Source organism: Schistocerca americana, chromosome 8 (assembly GCF_021461395.2).
Source record: "Schistocerca americana isolate TAMUIC-IGC-003095 chromosome 8, iqSchAmer2.1, whole genome shotgun sequence".
In the NCBI taxonomy this organism is placed as follows: Eukaryota; Metazoa; Arthropoda; class Insecta; order Orthoptera; family Acrididae; genus Schistocerca; species Schistocerca americana.
This window is the reverse complement of record NC_060126.1, coordinates 506,724,935-506,743,118: the sequence shown is the minus strand read 5'-3', so window position 1 is coordinate 506,743,118 and position 18,184 is coordinate 506,724,935. Positions and strand designations below refer to the sequence as shown.

At 37.5% G+C, this 18,184-nt stretch overlaps 1 protein-coding gene across 3 annotated transcripts in view; it reads left to right on the top strand.

Moving 5' to 3' along the window:
• LOC124544869 (trichoplein keratin filament-binding protein) overlaps positions 1-18,184 on the top strand; it is a 754,849-nt gene that overhangs the window by 641,724 nt on the left and 94,941 nt on the right. For all 3 annotated transcript variants that reach the window (XM_047123585.1, XM_047123583.1, XM_047123584.1), the window contains one exon: positions 11,394-11,620. In XM_047123585.1, the coding sequence (XP_046979541.1) occupies positions 11,394-11,620 (227 nt within the window). The remainder of the gene's footprint in view (positions 1-11,393; positions 11,621-18,184) is intronic.

The following is an 18,184-nucleotide window of genomic DNA, read 5'->3' as shown; positions in this document are numbered from 1 at the left end:
TTCCATCTGCGTCACTAGGCATTCTTTCATATTCCAGATACGTTGACGATATTCTAATCATCTACAAAGGACCCGCTGACGGTGTTGATCGTATCTTTAACCTATTCAGTGATCTTCAAGAGAAAATTTGTTTCACTATCGAATTTGAAAATGAGGCCCGTCAATAAAACTTCCTTGACTTGATGCTTACCATAGAAACAAATAAAATTTCTTTGAGTATTTTTCGTAAAGTAACATATACCGACCAGATCGTTCCTGCATCTTCTACTCATCCACAATCACATAAAAAAGCCTTCTTTCATTCTGCCGTTCACCAAGCCATTTCCATCCCACTTTCTAAAGAAAAGTTCAACAACGAAATCAATTTACTTAAAACAATAGCAGTTAACGAGTATAAACCTAACATAGTATAAGACGTCCCCAAAAAGAAAACTGCTAAAATAATTACTATGCTAGGCACTTCTGTTATCGAGTCTAACTCCAAAAAATATTTCTCTATTCCTTTCATGGGGCCTATCTCTTTATCAGATCCAATGCATTCATGGTCTCTGAACGTGCAGCCATGTACAAAATTTTGCGGTTTTGAGTGTGTTCATACCCATCTACAGAAGGAGACATTAGTTCAGCAGATAAAACAAATATCAGGTCTAATATTTGTTCTCAGAATTCACCTTTTTATTTCCCTTTTTATAATTGTGACTACTGAAATATTAACGCAGTTTGCTTTTAAATGTGATGAAACACCACAGTAACACATGTCTGACAAGAACAAGAAGTTATCAGTTTTGTTGTACATTATTGACAATTACAAATTTGGTCAATAGTCAGGAGTAATAATACATTACAGAAAAATGTGGTTTCTTAGATTAAAAATTTAACTTATTCTCAATGTGATCCTTTTTCGAGAGAGAAGGTTCCATCACTTCAGCACACTTCCATGTCTGCAAAATACACATCTACTGCTGCTGTAATCTGTACACTGAAGTGGAAAAGTTATCCAGTGAAAAACTACTTTTGAGTGAATATAAGTGGAAGGTACCAAATCTGATCAATATTGACACTGTGCCATTAACTCCTTAGCTTTAGCATTACATTACTGGGTCCTGGGTCCATCCTCCATCCACTTACTTACATGCATGTCCTGCCCATGTATTATATTGTATTGTATTTTTATTGGTCCTGTTGTCTACATAGCAGCTTATGCATAAGACATTGGACAAGTCAAGTTATAAATATACAGGCTGAAAGCCATTTCAAGGCATACATATTTAAGGTACAGTAATACACTTTACACGTAAGTATTTATATAACACATTTCATAAATTTAAATATTCTTCAATGGAGTAAAAGCAGTGATGCTGTAAATATGACTTTAGAGATTTTCCAAATGTATTGACCTCAGTGATAGCTTTTATGTTTTCAGGAAGTTTGTTATAAAGCTTAACTCCCATGTGAAAAGTACCTTTTTGGCACAGTGCTGTGCTGATTTGAGTCATATGTAAGTTTCTGTTTTGTCTGGTAAAGTGATCATGTATATCACAGTTTTTTTGCAGTCTCCAGTCCTTGCCTATTACATTTAATTTAAAGGACAAAAGCGTTTCCATAATGTATACACATGGTAATGGAGGAATACCAGATTTCTTAAACAGGGGTTTACAAGAGTTTCTAGGCTTGCACCCAAACAAGATTCTAATGGCTTTTTTTTTTTGGTTAGCTGTTTTAGAGTTTCCCCAGAAGGTGACCCCATATCTGAGACGAGAATGAAAGTACGCATGATATGCATTCAATACTGTTTTCTCACTACAGCATGATTTTAATGAACAAAGAAGGTAACATATTTTACTCAGTTCTGCACTGAGATATTCAATATGCCTATTCCATCTGATGTTACTCTGCAGCCAAAGTCCTAAGAATTTGGTTTCAGTATTGTTACCAACTGGTTTGTCATTGATAGAGACTGATGGGATAAACATGTCCTTGTGGAATTTTGGAGCAATGGTTTTCTTACTGTTTATTACAAGCTGATTACTCTGTGCCCAGCTGCTAAGTTATTTCGTGACCATGTTTACTGTCTGCTGTAACTGTTCATCGTCGTCACCTTTTAGTAGAATCGTGGTGTCATCTGCAAATATGATTGTTTTGTGTGCATCAACATTTAAGCTTAGATCATTTATGTACAGAAGAAACAGAAGGGGTCCCATTACTGATCCTTGGGGTACACCACATTTAATTTGTTTATAGTCCGATAAGTGATTAGATACAGTTTTTAGTTCAATATTTGTGTGCTTGATGCTCACTGCCTGCTTATGATTAGTCAGGAAGTAACTGATCCACTTGTTGAACAGACCTCGAATACCATATCTTTCAAGCTTTGATAGCAGAATTTTATGGTCCACCATGTCAAAAGCTTTTGACAAGTCAATTTCATTTCATTTTCATTATTACATCTTCCATGTCACCTTGTTTCTTGATCCTCTCTTTCTTGGGATCTCAATATGAATCTCTCCGTCACTCGCTGAACAACTCTCAGTTTTGTAATTGTTTTTAGATTACGAATCGTGTTTCACTTCTAACATGAGATGTGATAATACACACAATTTGTGAATTTTCATTTTTGAAAATTTGCCTTTCAAAATCTCATTTAGTTTACAAAAACAAGTCCCTACCTTATCTGCTCTTTTATTTATAACCTTTCCTGTCTCTACAGTCCATGTTTTCAACCACCAAAAGTACGACGACTCATCAACTGGTACTGCGAAGTAATTTTTATCTTATATTATTTGTTTTCATCGTGGTACTTACACATGATGTTAGTTTTATTATAAGTGATTTTCAAGCCTGCTTTCAAACTGACTCTATCAGGTTTATTCATATGTTGCAGCAGCTGATCTGCACTAACAGCAAACAGTGCAACTTCTTAACAAAATAAAGGTGGTTCAGATATATTTTATGAGCACACATTCAGTCATGGTTTGCTCAGTGTAAGCATATAAAAAGTTGCTCTGAGACTTAAGAAAATAGTTTCTAGTGTCATTAGAATATCCGTGTCAGTCTCCTCTTTTCAAGTGCTGAATTTCTCACTATCCTAATGAAGTGTTACAGAAAGCTTAGCATTAATGCACATATTCTTCAGTATTCTAAGACTCTGTGCCTTGTTTTTCAAGCACTGTTAGTACAATTCTGTTTAACTGACTCCAAAGATTTTTCTGAATCTGTGAATCCCAGAAAAAGTTGTTATTCATCTCATTCACCTATTCTATCATTTCATGCTTGACTTGCGAGTAGTCCAATGTGCTATATCCATTTCTAAAGCCAACTTATTCGTTTGCTTCATTAAAATTCAATGCCTCTGTTGTATTGCTTTACCTTCAGCTTTTACCATTTATAATGATATTACACCATCCTCTCACGCTTTTCGTTTGTTCGTACTGTGAAATACTTTATACCCACGTCTTGTATTGCTTCTCTGATGTTATTATTTTCATGATCAGTTATCTGTTTGTGACTTACCTCTCAAACCATGCTAACATTTAAATAAGTCACCATGGAATGCTTGTGCAATTTTGTGTTTATTGTTAGTTACTATGCCATTTGTCATCTTAATTGATGAAATGTTTTATTTGTCAAACATAGGTCTGAGTTTTGTATTCTTCATGTCATTCTTTTAAATAAATTTTTTGTCATATTACTATGGTATTTTCTCACATTTTCTCGAGGAAATTTTCAAATTGTAGTTTTAATTCTGCGTATTATATCATGTTTCTGTTCTTTGTGCTTGACACTCTGCCATTTTTTTCTTGTTTCCTCATCCCATTTGATATTTTCTTTTGCTTTCATCACATGTGCAGAACCCTTTGCTTTCTGCAAGTTAAGTAGTTGACTTTATCATCTGTGCTTGTACTGTTTTCACACTTCTAATATGCTCCTGTACAGTCTTCACTTTTCTATTATGTGAAACACGTTCCTTATTTTAATATGATACATTTCCTTTTTTAAAATATGATCCTGGATAGAATACAGCTACATTTTTCTGGTGTTAACAGCTGAATTGGATGAAGGATTAAATGGTGTGGATCGGAAAATAAAGGTGATAGTGTGGAGATAGAGGAGGGGGTGACTGAGGGCTGGTAAGGAAAGACATCAAGGAAACAAAATATGAATGTGGCATCAGTGGTTTATTGTGGTGCAGGAAGGGAAGTTGCATGGTGGATATGACTAGGTGGAAAGGTGGATTGAGGGGAAGAGATTGAAAAAAACGATGACTACAATTACAGAAAGTTAGAGTGTAAATTAGTGGGCTGAAGTTAGGAGGAGGCCATGAAGTCGGGGATGGAGGCGAGTATGAAACGGGCAAGTGGATGTGGAGGCCAAGAGGTCTGCGGGAGCAAAGGATGTGTTATAAGGACAATTCTCATTTACATAATTCAGAGAATCTGCTACTGGGAGAGGATCAACACGGCACAAGTTGTGAGGCAACCATATAAAGTTGAGCATTGTGTTCTGCCCCTGGGTAGTTGCCCATGCCCTTGGTCGCAGTTGGCAGTGGCCTTAATTTGGGTGGCAACTGATTGGTGGTCAGGCCTACATAAAAGCATATGCAAAAGGTAAAACAAAGTTGGTATATGAAATGATTGCTTACACATATGTCCCTTCCTCTTACAGGGTATATGACTGTGATGGGACTGGATGAGGGTGTGAAAAAGACTTGTTCTGCACTGGGGTATTCTGTGAAGGAGATGGGAATATATATGACATATGTATGGACAGAATGTTTTGTAGACTGCATTGGCAGCATAGCAGTACTCTGAGAGAGACTGAAAGGGTTGTGGGTAAGAAGTTCCTATGACTTCTGAAATTTTCCCGGCGTATTTCTTCTTCTAATAATTTCCGGGTATGCAGCCGGATCCCGTCGACATTCTGCCACGATATTTCGGCCCAGAGACGTCCGGCCATCATCAGGTGAGTACACAACTACTGAAGAGCCCAGGTGCATTCGCGGTATTTATGCCGAAATGCATTTATGCATAAATACCGCGACTGCACCTGGGCTCTTCAGTAGTTGTGTACTCACCTGATGATGGCCGGACGTCTCTGGGCCGAAATATCATGGCAGAATGTCGACGGGATCCGGCTGCATACCCGGAAATTATTAGAAGAAGTTCCTAATTTTTGAGCATGATGGTATCTAGGCAAAACCCTGGCAAAGGATGTGTTTAAATTGTTCCGTCTGGTGTGATACTGAGTAATGAGGATGAAGGTGGCCAAGTTGTGGAGGAATGAGGACAGGGTGTCATGTCCCTGGCTCCAAATTGTGCAGTTATCACCAATGCAGCTGAACTAGCCAGGAATTCAGGATCTGAGTACTCTTGGTAGAGCACTTGCCAGCGAAAGGTAAAGGTGTTGAGGTCGAGTCTTGGTCTGGCACGCAGTTTTAATCTGCCAGGAAGTTTCATATCAGCACACTCTCTGCTGCAGAGTGAAAATTTCATTCCGGAAACATCTCCTAGGCTGTGGCTTAGCCATGTCTCTGCAATATCCTTTCTTCCAGGAGTGCTAGTCCTGCAAGTTTTGCAGGAGAAGGTACCTAAAAGCACTCCTGTATTAGAATTCAACATTGTGACAAAATTTCAACACAGTCGATCAAGAACTTTTGGAGATTAACAATTTTGAACAAACTGACATTTACATTTTTATAACGTTTCCCTTTTATTAAATACATATTACATATATGCAAGATGGAATTCCAGTAAGAATATAAAAACATGTGAGTATTTTGATGCAATTTGTGTCAAAAGTTCAAAGCTATTGGTCAAGAACTTTCAGAGAAACATGCTTTTTAATGAACAAACATTTACATTTTTATTTACATAGATGTTTAGTTGTAAAACATATGAAGAGTAGATATTGTCTGTGTAGATTAATTTTATTTTTTAAACATTCTTTATTTTACAAAACTTCTTTGAAAACAGCAGTTATAATCTGATCATCATTTACTTCTTGGCTGTATGTTTCTTTAGCACAAACATAAATATCACTGAGTTTGCAGACTCGTAAAAAAGCCACGTATAACTGTCCCTGTGAGAAAACAGGTTCTGGTAAATACAATTCTGCCCTCTGAAGTGTTTGACCGTTGGCTTTATTAGTGTTTATAACTAAGGCCAGTTTTATTGGGGATTGTTCCCTTATATTTGGAAAGGCGTGGTTGTATCAGAAGGTATTTGCAGGGTATGAGCACAGTTTTATCAGAGTTAATGAATTTAGCAGTGATGATGTACTTACTCACATAAGTGAGTTACCACTAATTTCACACCATTAATGAATCCCTGACTAGCATTAAGACTTTTAATTAATGGAATAATAGCATTTTTCTTTGAAAACAAATGATGTGGTAAATCAGGCAGATTTAAAAAGTTCAAGAAATCTATGGAATACAATGGAATGTTCTTTTATTTCTTCAGTTTGGATAGAATCATAACTTGAGTAACCCTTTGCCTTTCCAGGTAAATAACACATTAATTGAGTGTTGTACTTGCAATCATGAACCATGGACCTTGCCATTGGTGGGGAGGCTTGCGTGCCTCAACGATACAGATAACCGTACCGTAGGTGCAACCACAATGGAGGGGTATCTGTTGAGAGGCCAGACAAACGTGTGGTTCCTGAAGAGGGGCAGCAGCCTTTTCAGTAGTTGCAGGGGCAACAGTCTGGATGATTGACTGATCTGGCCCTGTAACACTAACCAAAACGGCCTTAATGTTTTGGTACTGCGAACGGCTGAAAGCAAGGGGAAACTACAGCCGTAATTTTTCCCGAGGGCATGCAGCTTTACTGTATGATTAAATGATGATGGCGTCCTCTTGGGTAAAATATTCTGGACGTAAAATAGTCCCACATTCGAATCTCCGGACGGGGCCTACTCAAGAGGACTTCGTCATCAGGAGAAAGAAAACTGGCATTCTACGGATCGGAGTGTGGAATGTCAGATCCCTTAATCGGGCAGGTAAGTTAGAAAATTTAAAAAGGGAAATGGATAGGTTAAAGTTAGATACAGTGGGAATTAGTGAAGTTTGGTGGCAGGAGGAAGAAGACTTTTGGCCAGGTGAATACAGGGTTATAAATACAAAATCAAATAGGGGTAATGCAGGAGTATGTTTAATAATGAATAAAAAAATAGGAGTGCCGGTAAGCTACTACAAACAGCATAGTGAACGCATTATTGTGGCCGAGATAGACACAAAGCCCACGCCTACTCCAGTAGTACAAGTTTATATGCCAACTAGCTCTGCAGATGATGAAGTAGTCAATGAAATGTATGATGAGATAAAAGAAATTATTCAGGTAGTGAAGGGAGACGAAAATTTAATAGTCATAGGTGACTGGAATTCAAGAGTAGGAAAAGGAAGAGAAGGAAACGTAGTAGGTGAATACAGATAGGGGATAAGAAATGAAAGAGGAAGCCGCCTGGTAGAATTTTGCACAGAGCATAACTTAATCATAGCTAACACTTGGTTCAAAAACCACGAAAGAAGGTTGTATACATGGAAGAAGCCTGGAGATACTAGAAGGTGTCAGATAGATTATATAATGATAAGACAGAGATTTAGGAACCAGGTTTTAAATTGTGGACATTTCCAGGGGCAGATGTGGACTCTGACCACAATCTATTGGTTATGAACTGTAGATTAAAACTGAAGAAACTGCAAAAAGGTGGGAATTTAAGGAGATGGGACCTGGATAAACTGAAGGAACCAGAGGTTGTACAGAGTTGCAGGGAGAGCATAAGGGAACAATTGACAGGAATGGGGGAAAGAAATACAGTAGAAGAAGAATGGGTAGCTTTGAGGAATGAAGTAGTGAAGGCAGCAGAGGATCAAGTAGGTAAAAAGACGAGGGCTAGTAGAAATCCTTGGGTAACAGAAGAGATACTGAATTTAATTCATGAAAGGAGAAAATACAAAAATGCAGTAAGTGAAGCAGGCAAAAAGGAATACAAACATCTCAAAAATGAGATCGACAGGAAGTGCAAAATGGCTAAGCAGGAATGGCTAGAGGACAAATGTAAGGATGTAGAGGCTTATCTCGTGAGGGGTAAGATAGATACTGCCTACAGGAAAATTAAAGAGACCTTTGGAGAAAAGAGAACCACTTTCATGAATATCAAGAGCTCAGATGGAAACACAGTTCTAAGCAAAGGAGGGAAAGCAGAAAAGCGGAAGGAGTATATAGAGGGTCTATACAGGGGTGATGTTCTTGAGGACAATATTATGGAAATGGAAGAGGAGGTAGATGAAGATGAAATGGGAGATATGATACTGCGTGAAGAGTTTGGCGGAGCACTGAAAGACCTAAGTCGAAACAAGGCCCCGGGAGTAGACAACATTCCATTAGAACTACTGACAGCCTTGGGAGAGCCAGTCCTGACAAAACTCTACCATCTGGTGAGCAAGATGTATGAGACAGGCGAAATTCCCTCAGACTTCGAGAAGAATATAATAATTCCAATCCCAAAGAAAGCAGGTGTTGACAGATGTGAAAATTACCGAACTATCAGTTTAATAAGTCACAACTGCAAAATACTAACGCGAATTCTTTACATACGAATGGAAAAACTGGTAGAAGCTGACCTTGGGGAAGATCAGTTTGGATTCCGTAGAAATGTTGGAACACGTGAGGCAATACTGACCCTATGACTTATCTTAGAAGCAAGATTAAGGAAAGGCAAACCTACGTTTCTAGCATTTGTAGACTTAGAGAAAGCTTTTGACAATGTTGACTGGAATACTCTCTTCCAAATTCTGAAGGTGGCAGGGGTAAAACACAGGGAGCGAAAGGCTATTTACAATTTGTACAGAAACCAGATGGCAGTTATAAGAGTCGAGGGACATGAAAGGGAAGCAGTATTTGGGAAGGGAGTGAGACAGGGTTGTAGCTTCTCCCCGATGATATTCAATCTGTATATTGAGCAAGCAGTAAAGGAAACAAAAGAAAAGTTCGGAGGAGGTATTAAAATCCATGGAGAAGAAATAAAAAGTTTGAGGTCCGCCGATGACATTGTAATTCTGTCAGAGACAACAAAAGACTTGGAAGAGCAGTCGAACAGAATGGACAGTGTCTTGAAAGGAGGATATAAGATGAACATCAACAAAAGCAAAACGAGGATAATGGAATGTAGTCGAATTAAGTCGGATGATGCTGCGGGAATTATATTAGGAAATGAGACACTTAGAGTAGTAAATGAGTTTTGCTATTTGGGGAGCAAAATAACTGATGATGGTCGAAGTAGAGAGGATATAAAATGTAGACTGGCAATGGCAAGGAAAGCATTTCTGAAGAAGAGAAATTTGTTAACATTGAGTATTGGTTTAAGTGTCAGGAAGTCGTTTCTGAAAGTATTTGTATGGAGTGTAGCCATGTATGGAAGTGAAACATGGACGATAAATAGTTTGGACAAGAAGAGAATAGAAGCTTTCGAAATGTGGTGTTACAGAAGAATGCTGAAGATTAAATGGGTAGATCACATAACTAATGAGGAGGTATTGAATAGAATTGGGGAGGAGTTTGTGGCACAACTTGAGTAGAAGAAGGGACCGGTTGGTAGGACATGTTCTGAGACATCAAGGGATCACCAATTTGGTACTGGAGGGCAGCGTGGAGGGTAAAAATCGTAGAGGGAGACTAAGAGATGAATACACTAAGCAGATTCAGAAGGACGTAGATTGCAGTAGGTACTGGGAGATGAAGAGGCTTGCACAGGATAGAGTAGCATGGAGAGCTGCATCAAACCAGTCTGAGGACTGAAGACCACAACAACAACAACTTGCAATCATTTATTGGACATGCAATCACCTCTAAATGGAATTGAGAAACATTTTGGTCATTGATTTCTTTGACATTGAATGTAGTGGTAATAAAATTGTCATAACTACAAAATAATGTTTAGGAGTTTTGATTGCTTCAGTGAAGTAACCAGTTTGATTATGTAAATCGCCATTACCACATTTAAGTAACCATTCAGTGAAAATGGGATCATCATTTGCCCTCATATTTTGAGGTAACTTTGGAATTTTAACATGAGGCAATAAGGGTACTGTTTAACTGTAGTTTCAACAATGGCTGTTGTACTGGCTTGTCTAATGAAGGGTAATACGTGACGGAAATCTCTACCAAACAGAATCATTTTGCCTCCATAAGCGAGATTATTATTCATGAGGTTCCTTAATGTCAATCGACAGTGCGTAGCACATGTTTGGGAACCACTAAAATCTCATCCCAGAAGATGTGGTCAGAGTCACAGAGAAGTTTTACATCCTTCGTGTGAGTGTGAATCGATGAGAGTGCTGTGTTCAAGATGAGTAGCTTGAAAATCATGTGTGGCATGTGTCCCCCAGGTAAGAGATGGGCAGCAAAAAACCTTGTTTTCATCTTGTCAAATGTGACACACAAATCTCATCCCAGAAGATGTGGTCAGAGTCACAGAGAAGTTTTACATCCTTCGTGTGAGTGTGAATCGATGAGAGTGCTGTGTTCAAGATGAGTAGCTTGAAAATCATGTGTGGCATGTGTCTCCCAGGTAAGAGATGGGCAGCAAAAAACCTTGTTTTCATCTTGTCTAATGTGACACAAAAATCTCATCCCAGAAGATGTGGTCAGAGTCACAGAGAAGTTTTACATCCTTCGTGTGAGTGTGAATCGATGAGAGTGCTGTGTTCAAGATGAGTAGCTTGAAAATCATGTGTGGCATGTGTCTCCCAGGTAAGAGATGGGCAGCAAAAAACCTTGTTTTCATCTTGTCAAATGTGACACAAAGTTTTGTAGACAAATGTTTTACCGGTGTGTCCTGTCCATCAGTGAAGGAACTGTTAGAAATTTTATTTCTTATTGAATGTAAGACTTGTTCATGTGTTGCCTTTTGTTCTATATTTACCTTTTGGTAAGCTGTCTTGCCATTTGTATGGTCTTGTATGCTTGTGTTGTGTGTTGTGTGACATTCACAACAGGGGTCACCAGGTTGAAATGTTGGCAAGATTTGCCATGATATGTAAAAACATTCTCCTATTCTAGCAGAGCGAGGTTGTAGGCATCAGGTAGCACATACTGTCTCTGAAAATCTTCTGAAAGTGCGTCCTGAAATGTTGTCCACAACTTAGGTATATTGACAGGAAAAAAAAGAATGAGAACAGAATATACAGATGATGGTGAAGAACTGTGATGTTTTCAAAAATAATGTTTTTGACAAAAACAATAACTTTTAAACAATGTGTGTATTTTTCATCATTAGTGGTGAAAGAAGTATTGAAAATGATGGATCAGTCATTAATTTTGGTTATGTAAAAAAGATAATGTTGAGAAATAACATAGATTATTCTCAGTACATAATTGTAATATATTTGTAGTGGGAACGGCAGAAGCAGCAGCAGTTGGTTCAACGGGCGTGGGTGGATCAGGTCAAGGAGCAGCAAGAGCTAAGAGCAAAGAGAGAGCAGGAAGAAATGGAAGCATTGCGTGAGCGAGAGGCTAAGCTTTTGGAAGAACAACGTAAACAGGAGGAGCTGAAGGAGCTGAAGAGAAAGAAGGCTGAGTTGCTACAGCAGCAGCTGATGGAGCAGGTTGCTGTAATAAAGTAAGAAACATTATTTAATGTAAGCGGACAAATAAAATAACTGCTACCAGGTGGCTGCAGGAGAACACACACATAAAATAAGGTTATACTCATGCAAGCTTTAGGAGCCAGTGGCTCCTCCTTCCGGCAGAAGGGTTGAAGGGGAAGGAAGAGGGGTAAATAAAAGGACTGGAGAGGTTTAGGAAAAGGGTGAGATTTCGGAAAAGTCACCCAGAACTGCAGGTCAGGGAGACTTATCAGACGGGATGAGAGGAAAAGAGGCTTTCCTTCTCATCCCGTTCAATAAGCCGCCCCTGACCCGCAGTTCTGTGTGACTTTTTCTGAAATCTACACCTTTCCTTCATCCCTTTCCCTCCCCTTCAACCCTTCTGCCGGAAGGAGGAGCAATTGACTCTGAAAGCTTGCATAAGTATAACCTTCTTTGATGTGTGTGTTCTCCTGCCCCACTTAGTGAGTAGTTTTTTTTAAATCTGTCCAATTACATTATATTGTCGTAAATTGGTTATTTTCATTGTTATAAGAAACAGTATGTGTGGCATATGTTGCTGATCGTTATTGAAGCATTAATAAATACTGCCAACAGAGTATCTGCTGTTGTGACAAATATGTTACTAGTAGGCATTCTTTCTGTAAGGAATGGCCCCTTTTCCTGTGCTAGTCTACTTTTGATGTCTTCCTTGCTTTATCCATGACTTATTTTTTGCTTTGAAGGTAACATACTTCCGTAATTGTTCTATTTCGTGGTCCCAAATTTTGATGGTAAATTTTTCACTAATCATTACTTTTTTCAGTTTCTGTATCAATAGACTGTCTTTCCATTCAGTGTCCTCACTTTCGTCATAAGAGGATGGTAGTGTCATCAGCAAATCCTATCATTGATGTCCTTTTTGCATGAATTTTAATCCTACTCTTGAACCATTATTTTATTTCCAGCATTGCTTCTTTGATGTACAGATTGAGCAGTAGGAGAGAAAGACTATCCTTATCTTACATTCTGTTTAATATCAGCAATTTTTCTCAATCTTCCATCCTTACTATTGCTTGTTGGTTCAAATATGTATGGTATATTACCTGTCATTTCCTGTATTTTCACCAATTTTTCTGTGAATTCCAAACAATCTGCATTAATTTACATTGTCAAATATTTTTTCTTGGTTGATAGATCCTATAAATGTGTCCTGAGTTTTCTTAAGTCTTGTTTCCATTGTCAAGCACAACATCAGAACTGCATGTGGTGCCTTCACTTACACTAAAGCCATTCTGATCATCATCTAACAGATTCTCAGATATTTTCTTCATTCTTTTTGTCAGCAGTTCAGTTGCATGAACTGTTAAGCTGACTGTGAAATATTTTTTACACTTATCTGCCCTTGCTATCTTCAGGATGGTATGGATGATATTTTTCTGGAAGTCCAATTGGATGTCTCTAGACTCGTGGGATATAATAGTTCTTTCATTGTTTTGTAAGCATGTTATTGGAAATTAACTTACACATGTCCTTCAGAAGTCAATATAAAAACACTTGCTGCCAACACATTTTATTGCATGATCTCCTCCATTACTGTGCACAGTATATGTAAAAGTGACAGTGGTACCTTCCAGAAAATCTGTTAATTACTTTTATGAAAAACCATATGTCTGCTTGTGTCTGTATGTGTGCAGATGGATATATGTGTGTGTGTGTTTGTGTGTGTGTGTGTGTGTGTGTGTGTGTGCGTGAGTGTGTAAGGTCAGTCTTTTCGCTCCTGGGATTGGAATGACTCCTTACCCTCTCCCTTAAAACCCACATCCTTTCGTCTTTCCCTCTCCTTCCCCCCTTCCCTCTTTCCTGATGAAGCAACTGTGGGTTGCGAAAGCTTGAAATTTGTGTGTGTGTTTGTGTGTTTTTTATTGTGTCTATCTACCAGCACTTTCTCGTTTGGTAAGTCACAGCATCTTTGTTTTTTTAATACATACATACTCTGTATGCCATGGCAGAGTGTACCTTGTACCGCTGCTAATCATTCCCTTTTCTTTTCCACTGATAGGTGGAGTGAGGGAGAAATGACTTTGTATATAGCTCCTTACAAGTCCATCATATGAAAGGGCCATAAAGGGCCATAAAGGATGCTCCAAGACTAATGTAGATGAGTGACAATTAAAGCAGAGATCTGGATTTCTTTATAATATATGTTAAAGACTTCAGCAGCTTTGCAAAGCAATAATTATATCTGTTTCTGTTCTCTGCAAACCACTGTGAAGGGCATGGCAGAGAGCACTCCACAAAACAACACACATTATGCTTTCTTTTTAATGAGAAGTCATTTCTGTATACAAGAAAAAAATAATTGCTAAAATTGAGGCCTGTGGAACACCTTAACTTATTTATTTATTTATTTATTTTCTGTCCATATAACAAAAAGTTTTAGGACATTGTCAGGAAAATTTAGATTACATAACACATATACAGTAAAATATTTACATTCTTTCATAACAACATATGGATCAGACCCATGTCTGTACACATTATTTTTCAAAAGGGCACTACAAGTAGATTCCTCTATAGTGTAACACAATTTAGCTTATATTTATAATAGTACAGTACACATAATACAGTGTATAATTACATTCTTTCATACGACTGGTAGATTGGAGACATTGTCTATATACACTGTTTTCCAAGATGGCACTACAATTTAAAGTCCTCTATAGAGTAACAACACTTCTCTATTAATAATTGCTTCAGTCTACTCTTTAGCGTATTTAGATTTACTTTCTCGAGTTCACAGAGTAGTGCATTGTAAAAAATTGCTACCATTCTGTGTGGACTGTGGTCCATTGTCTTTTTATTGGTCACAATTCTATGAAAATTTTCCCTTCCCCATGTAACATAGTTGTGTACATTTCTGTTTCTCATATTAAATTCAGGATTTTGTTTCACGAACATGACTGTCTGCAGTATATAGATGGAGTACATCGTAAGAATTTTATATTTTCTAAAGATGTCTCTACAAGGCTCTCTCTTCTTTACCTTGGCTACCATTCTTACTGCCCTTTTTTGTAATCTAAAAAGTCTATCTATATGAACTGCTGATGCCCCACCCCATATCTCAATACCATACTGAAGGTGCGGATCAACTAACCCAAAATATATTTGCTTAAAGTATCATGGTCCAAGAAGGCTGAGACCCATTTCAGTAGACACACATTTCTACTGATTTTCTTGCAAATATTATCTACATGTTCTTTCCATGATAAGTGTTCGTCAACAACGATGCCCAAAAATTTATGTGAATTTGCATATGCAAGACCCAATGGGGATGTAAATACTGTATCAGTTATGACAACATTATAACAGTGGATGAACTTCATTATTACCATTTTGTCTTTATTTACAAGAAACTTGTTTGCTGTAAGGTATGCGGACAGAGTATTGAAACTGATCTCGGTACTGTTAGCTGCAGACTGCATATCACTGCCACAGCCGATGAAGGATATGTCATCAGCATAGCTTACAACCATGCAATTTTGGGGTTCATATAAGTTATTTACATATACAAGGAACAGAAAAGGCCCGAGTATGCTTCCTTCAGGCACACCACATTGAAATGTCCTGAAGTTTGATTTGGTTGTTAGGAGCTGCTCATTATTTTGGTAAGTTAGCTTTACACACTGTTTCCTGTCTTTCAAATAGGAGGTAAGTAGTTTCAAGGCTAGTCCTCTCAACCCGTACTCTTCTAGCTTACACAGAAGAATGGTATGATTCACAGTATCAAATGCTTTACTCATATCTAGGAAAGTGCCTATTACCTTGTCACTTTTGTCCAGCTTATTTAATATTTCATGTATAAAAGATGCTACTGCTGTTGTAGTAGATCTCCCTTTTCTAAATCCATGTTGTAGGTTGTTTAACAGATTGTGTTTGGTGAAATATGATTCAACTTGATTTAGTATTACTCTCTCTAACAATTTTCCTAGTTCTGAGGTTAATGATATTGGCCTGTAGTTTTTAGTGTCAGTTTTTAATCCCTTTTCAGTTATTTTCTAAAGGTCAGGGAATACTCCATTTCTGAGGGAGGTACTTATCAAGTGAGTCAGGGGTTTCACTAATTCATCCCTGCATTCCTTTAGCAGTTTAGGTGAAATGTCATCCCAGCCACAAGACATTTTTGATCGAAGTGCTGATATGATTGCTAGGATGTCCCTCTCAGTAATGCCGTGGATGTAAAAGGACTGGCTAGATTTTTCAAGACTAAAATTTTGTGGCTTGACATGAACTTCATTTGTACCAACTGTACTGAACTTTTGTATAAATTTCTCCCACACTTCTTTTGGGTCATTTATTTCTTCACTATTTTCTTTTAATGTTATGTTGCTGTGTTCATAGGAATTCTGTTTCCCACTTTCTTTATGCATTATTTTCCAGGCAGTTTTACTGATACAGCTAGAGTTCCTTATTTCAGAGGTATATTTCTGTGCTTTTAGGTTAGTCAAGGACTCTCTGTATGTTTTTCTGAGCAGTTTATATGTTGTTGAGAAATATTGTAGTTTAGTATCTCTAAAAAGTATATAGCAATCTTTCATTTTCTCCCTCAGTTCAATAATTTCAGAAGGGAGATTCTCGGCTTTATGGTTTACAGCTTTATTTACTTTTTTAACTAAAGGACAGGTTTGATTTAAAGTGTTACTGAATAACTTATAAAAATATTCCCATTTTTCATTCACTTCAGTTGCATTGTACACTGGTTCCCATTTTTCATTCCCTAGTGCCATCTTAAGTATAGAATAATTAAATTTTCTTTTATATATAACTTTATCACTTTCAGTTACATCTATGTTCCCTACATCAGTTTCCATAGTAAGGGCTCTGTTATCACAAATGTAGTTTTCTGAGGTGTTTACATTTACTTTCTCTTTTCCTACATTTGTGAGAACATGGTCAATACATGTCTTCGTATTTGCAATGACTCTTCTAGGTTCTGAATTCATTTATTTAAAGTTATAACACTGTAGTACATCCATATAGCACAAATAGTTAACACTATTGTTTAATGAGTCTATGTTGATGTCTCCAACAAGCAACAAGTGTTTTTTATACACTGCTGTCCCCTCCAGCAAGTCCTCTAGGCAATGTAGAAACTCTTCTGTGTTACTTCCAGGTGACCTATACAGTGCTGCTCTAATAAGGCTCTTGTTTCCGTACTTCAGGTTTACTGCTGCAACCTCAAATACCATTTCAGTACTCAGATCATCTATCCATTTAACTTTTTCACATTTTACATCATTTCTACTATAAATGCCTACCCCACCACTTTTGTGTGTCTTTCTGCAGTACAAGTTTATAAGTTTGTAATTTTTTAGCCTGTAACCATATGCTTCCTCTTCCTTGCATCCCGATTCACTCGCTAGGAAGAGGTGTGGCTTAGTTTCATTTAGGTAAACACTCAGCTGCTCTGTTTTATTAGTTACATACTGGACATTCTGATATGCAAGGCTTAATTTATTATGCTTTCCCCTAAAAAAACAGCAGTCTACTTTGTGACTGAGAATTCTGCTTAAATCATCTTTTTCTTTGATAATTTACCATATTTTGTCACACAAGAAATTTTTGCCTTCAAAATTTAGGTGCATACCATATCTGGTATGTAGGCTTCTTTTCAGTTTACCTATATTTAATATTTTACATTTGCCAAAATGAGCACACATTTGTTTCATTTTAATGTTTGTTTTTTGAATCAACTTATTTATACACGAATTGTACATGAGACCATACCTGTGAGGCAGCATTGTAATAATGGTGTTTCGTGATTTATTTGCTTCTAGGAAGTTTTCCAGGCTTGCTAGGCAATTTCGTTCTTCATTTCTTGCGATGTCATTGGCACCAGCTATACACACTACATATTCATTCTCTTCTTTCTTGTTTCCCTGCAGGTCGACATCAGTAACAGATTTCGTACTTGCACCTGGTTTCACTATTCCTATTGCTTGGATATCTTTGTAATTGTCCTGTGAAACACTCGCCAAATTTCTGCCATGACTGTCTGTTAATAAGAGAAATTTGTACCTTTTTCGACGGTTTGACGGTCGTATTTTTTACCGTTTGTTTGTTAGTTTTGCCACTGCATAGTTTATGAAATTCGTTTTCGCCACATTTCACACTTTCACATTTACCACTGTTGGTTTCTGGTAAGAGCTGAGGCACAGGTAGGGCAAATCTAACTGTTTTGTGTGGGTTTTCACTTTTTTTGCTGTGAAGATTACTTTTTGTAACGTTTTCCATAGACACACTCAAATTTACCTCATATTTCGATCCAGTCACTTGATTACAGTTTTCGGAATAAAGGATATTAAAATTGTTTTCACACTCGAAACTTGGTTTACTCGCTGTAGGTGACATTTTTTTCGCCTTGTGCTTTACATTTGCCGTTTACTGTCTTCCATTCCATCAACTTATAGTTACTAACTTTTGGCAGTACACCCATGCTTTGTTTCGACCTAAGCTCCATATTTTCATGCCTTAGGCTGTCATTTTCTCTTCTTAATCCTAAGATTACTGATTGTAAACTTGAAATACGTTCACTATAC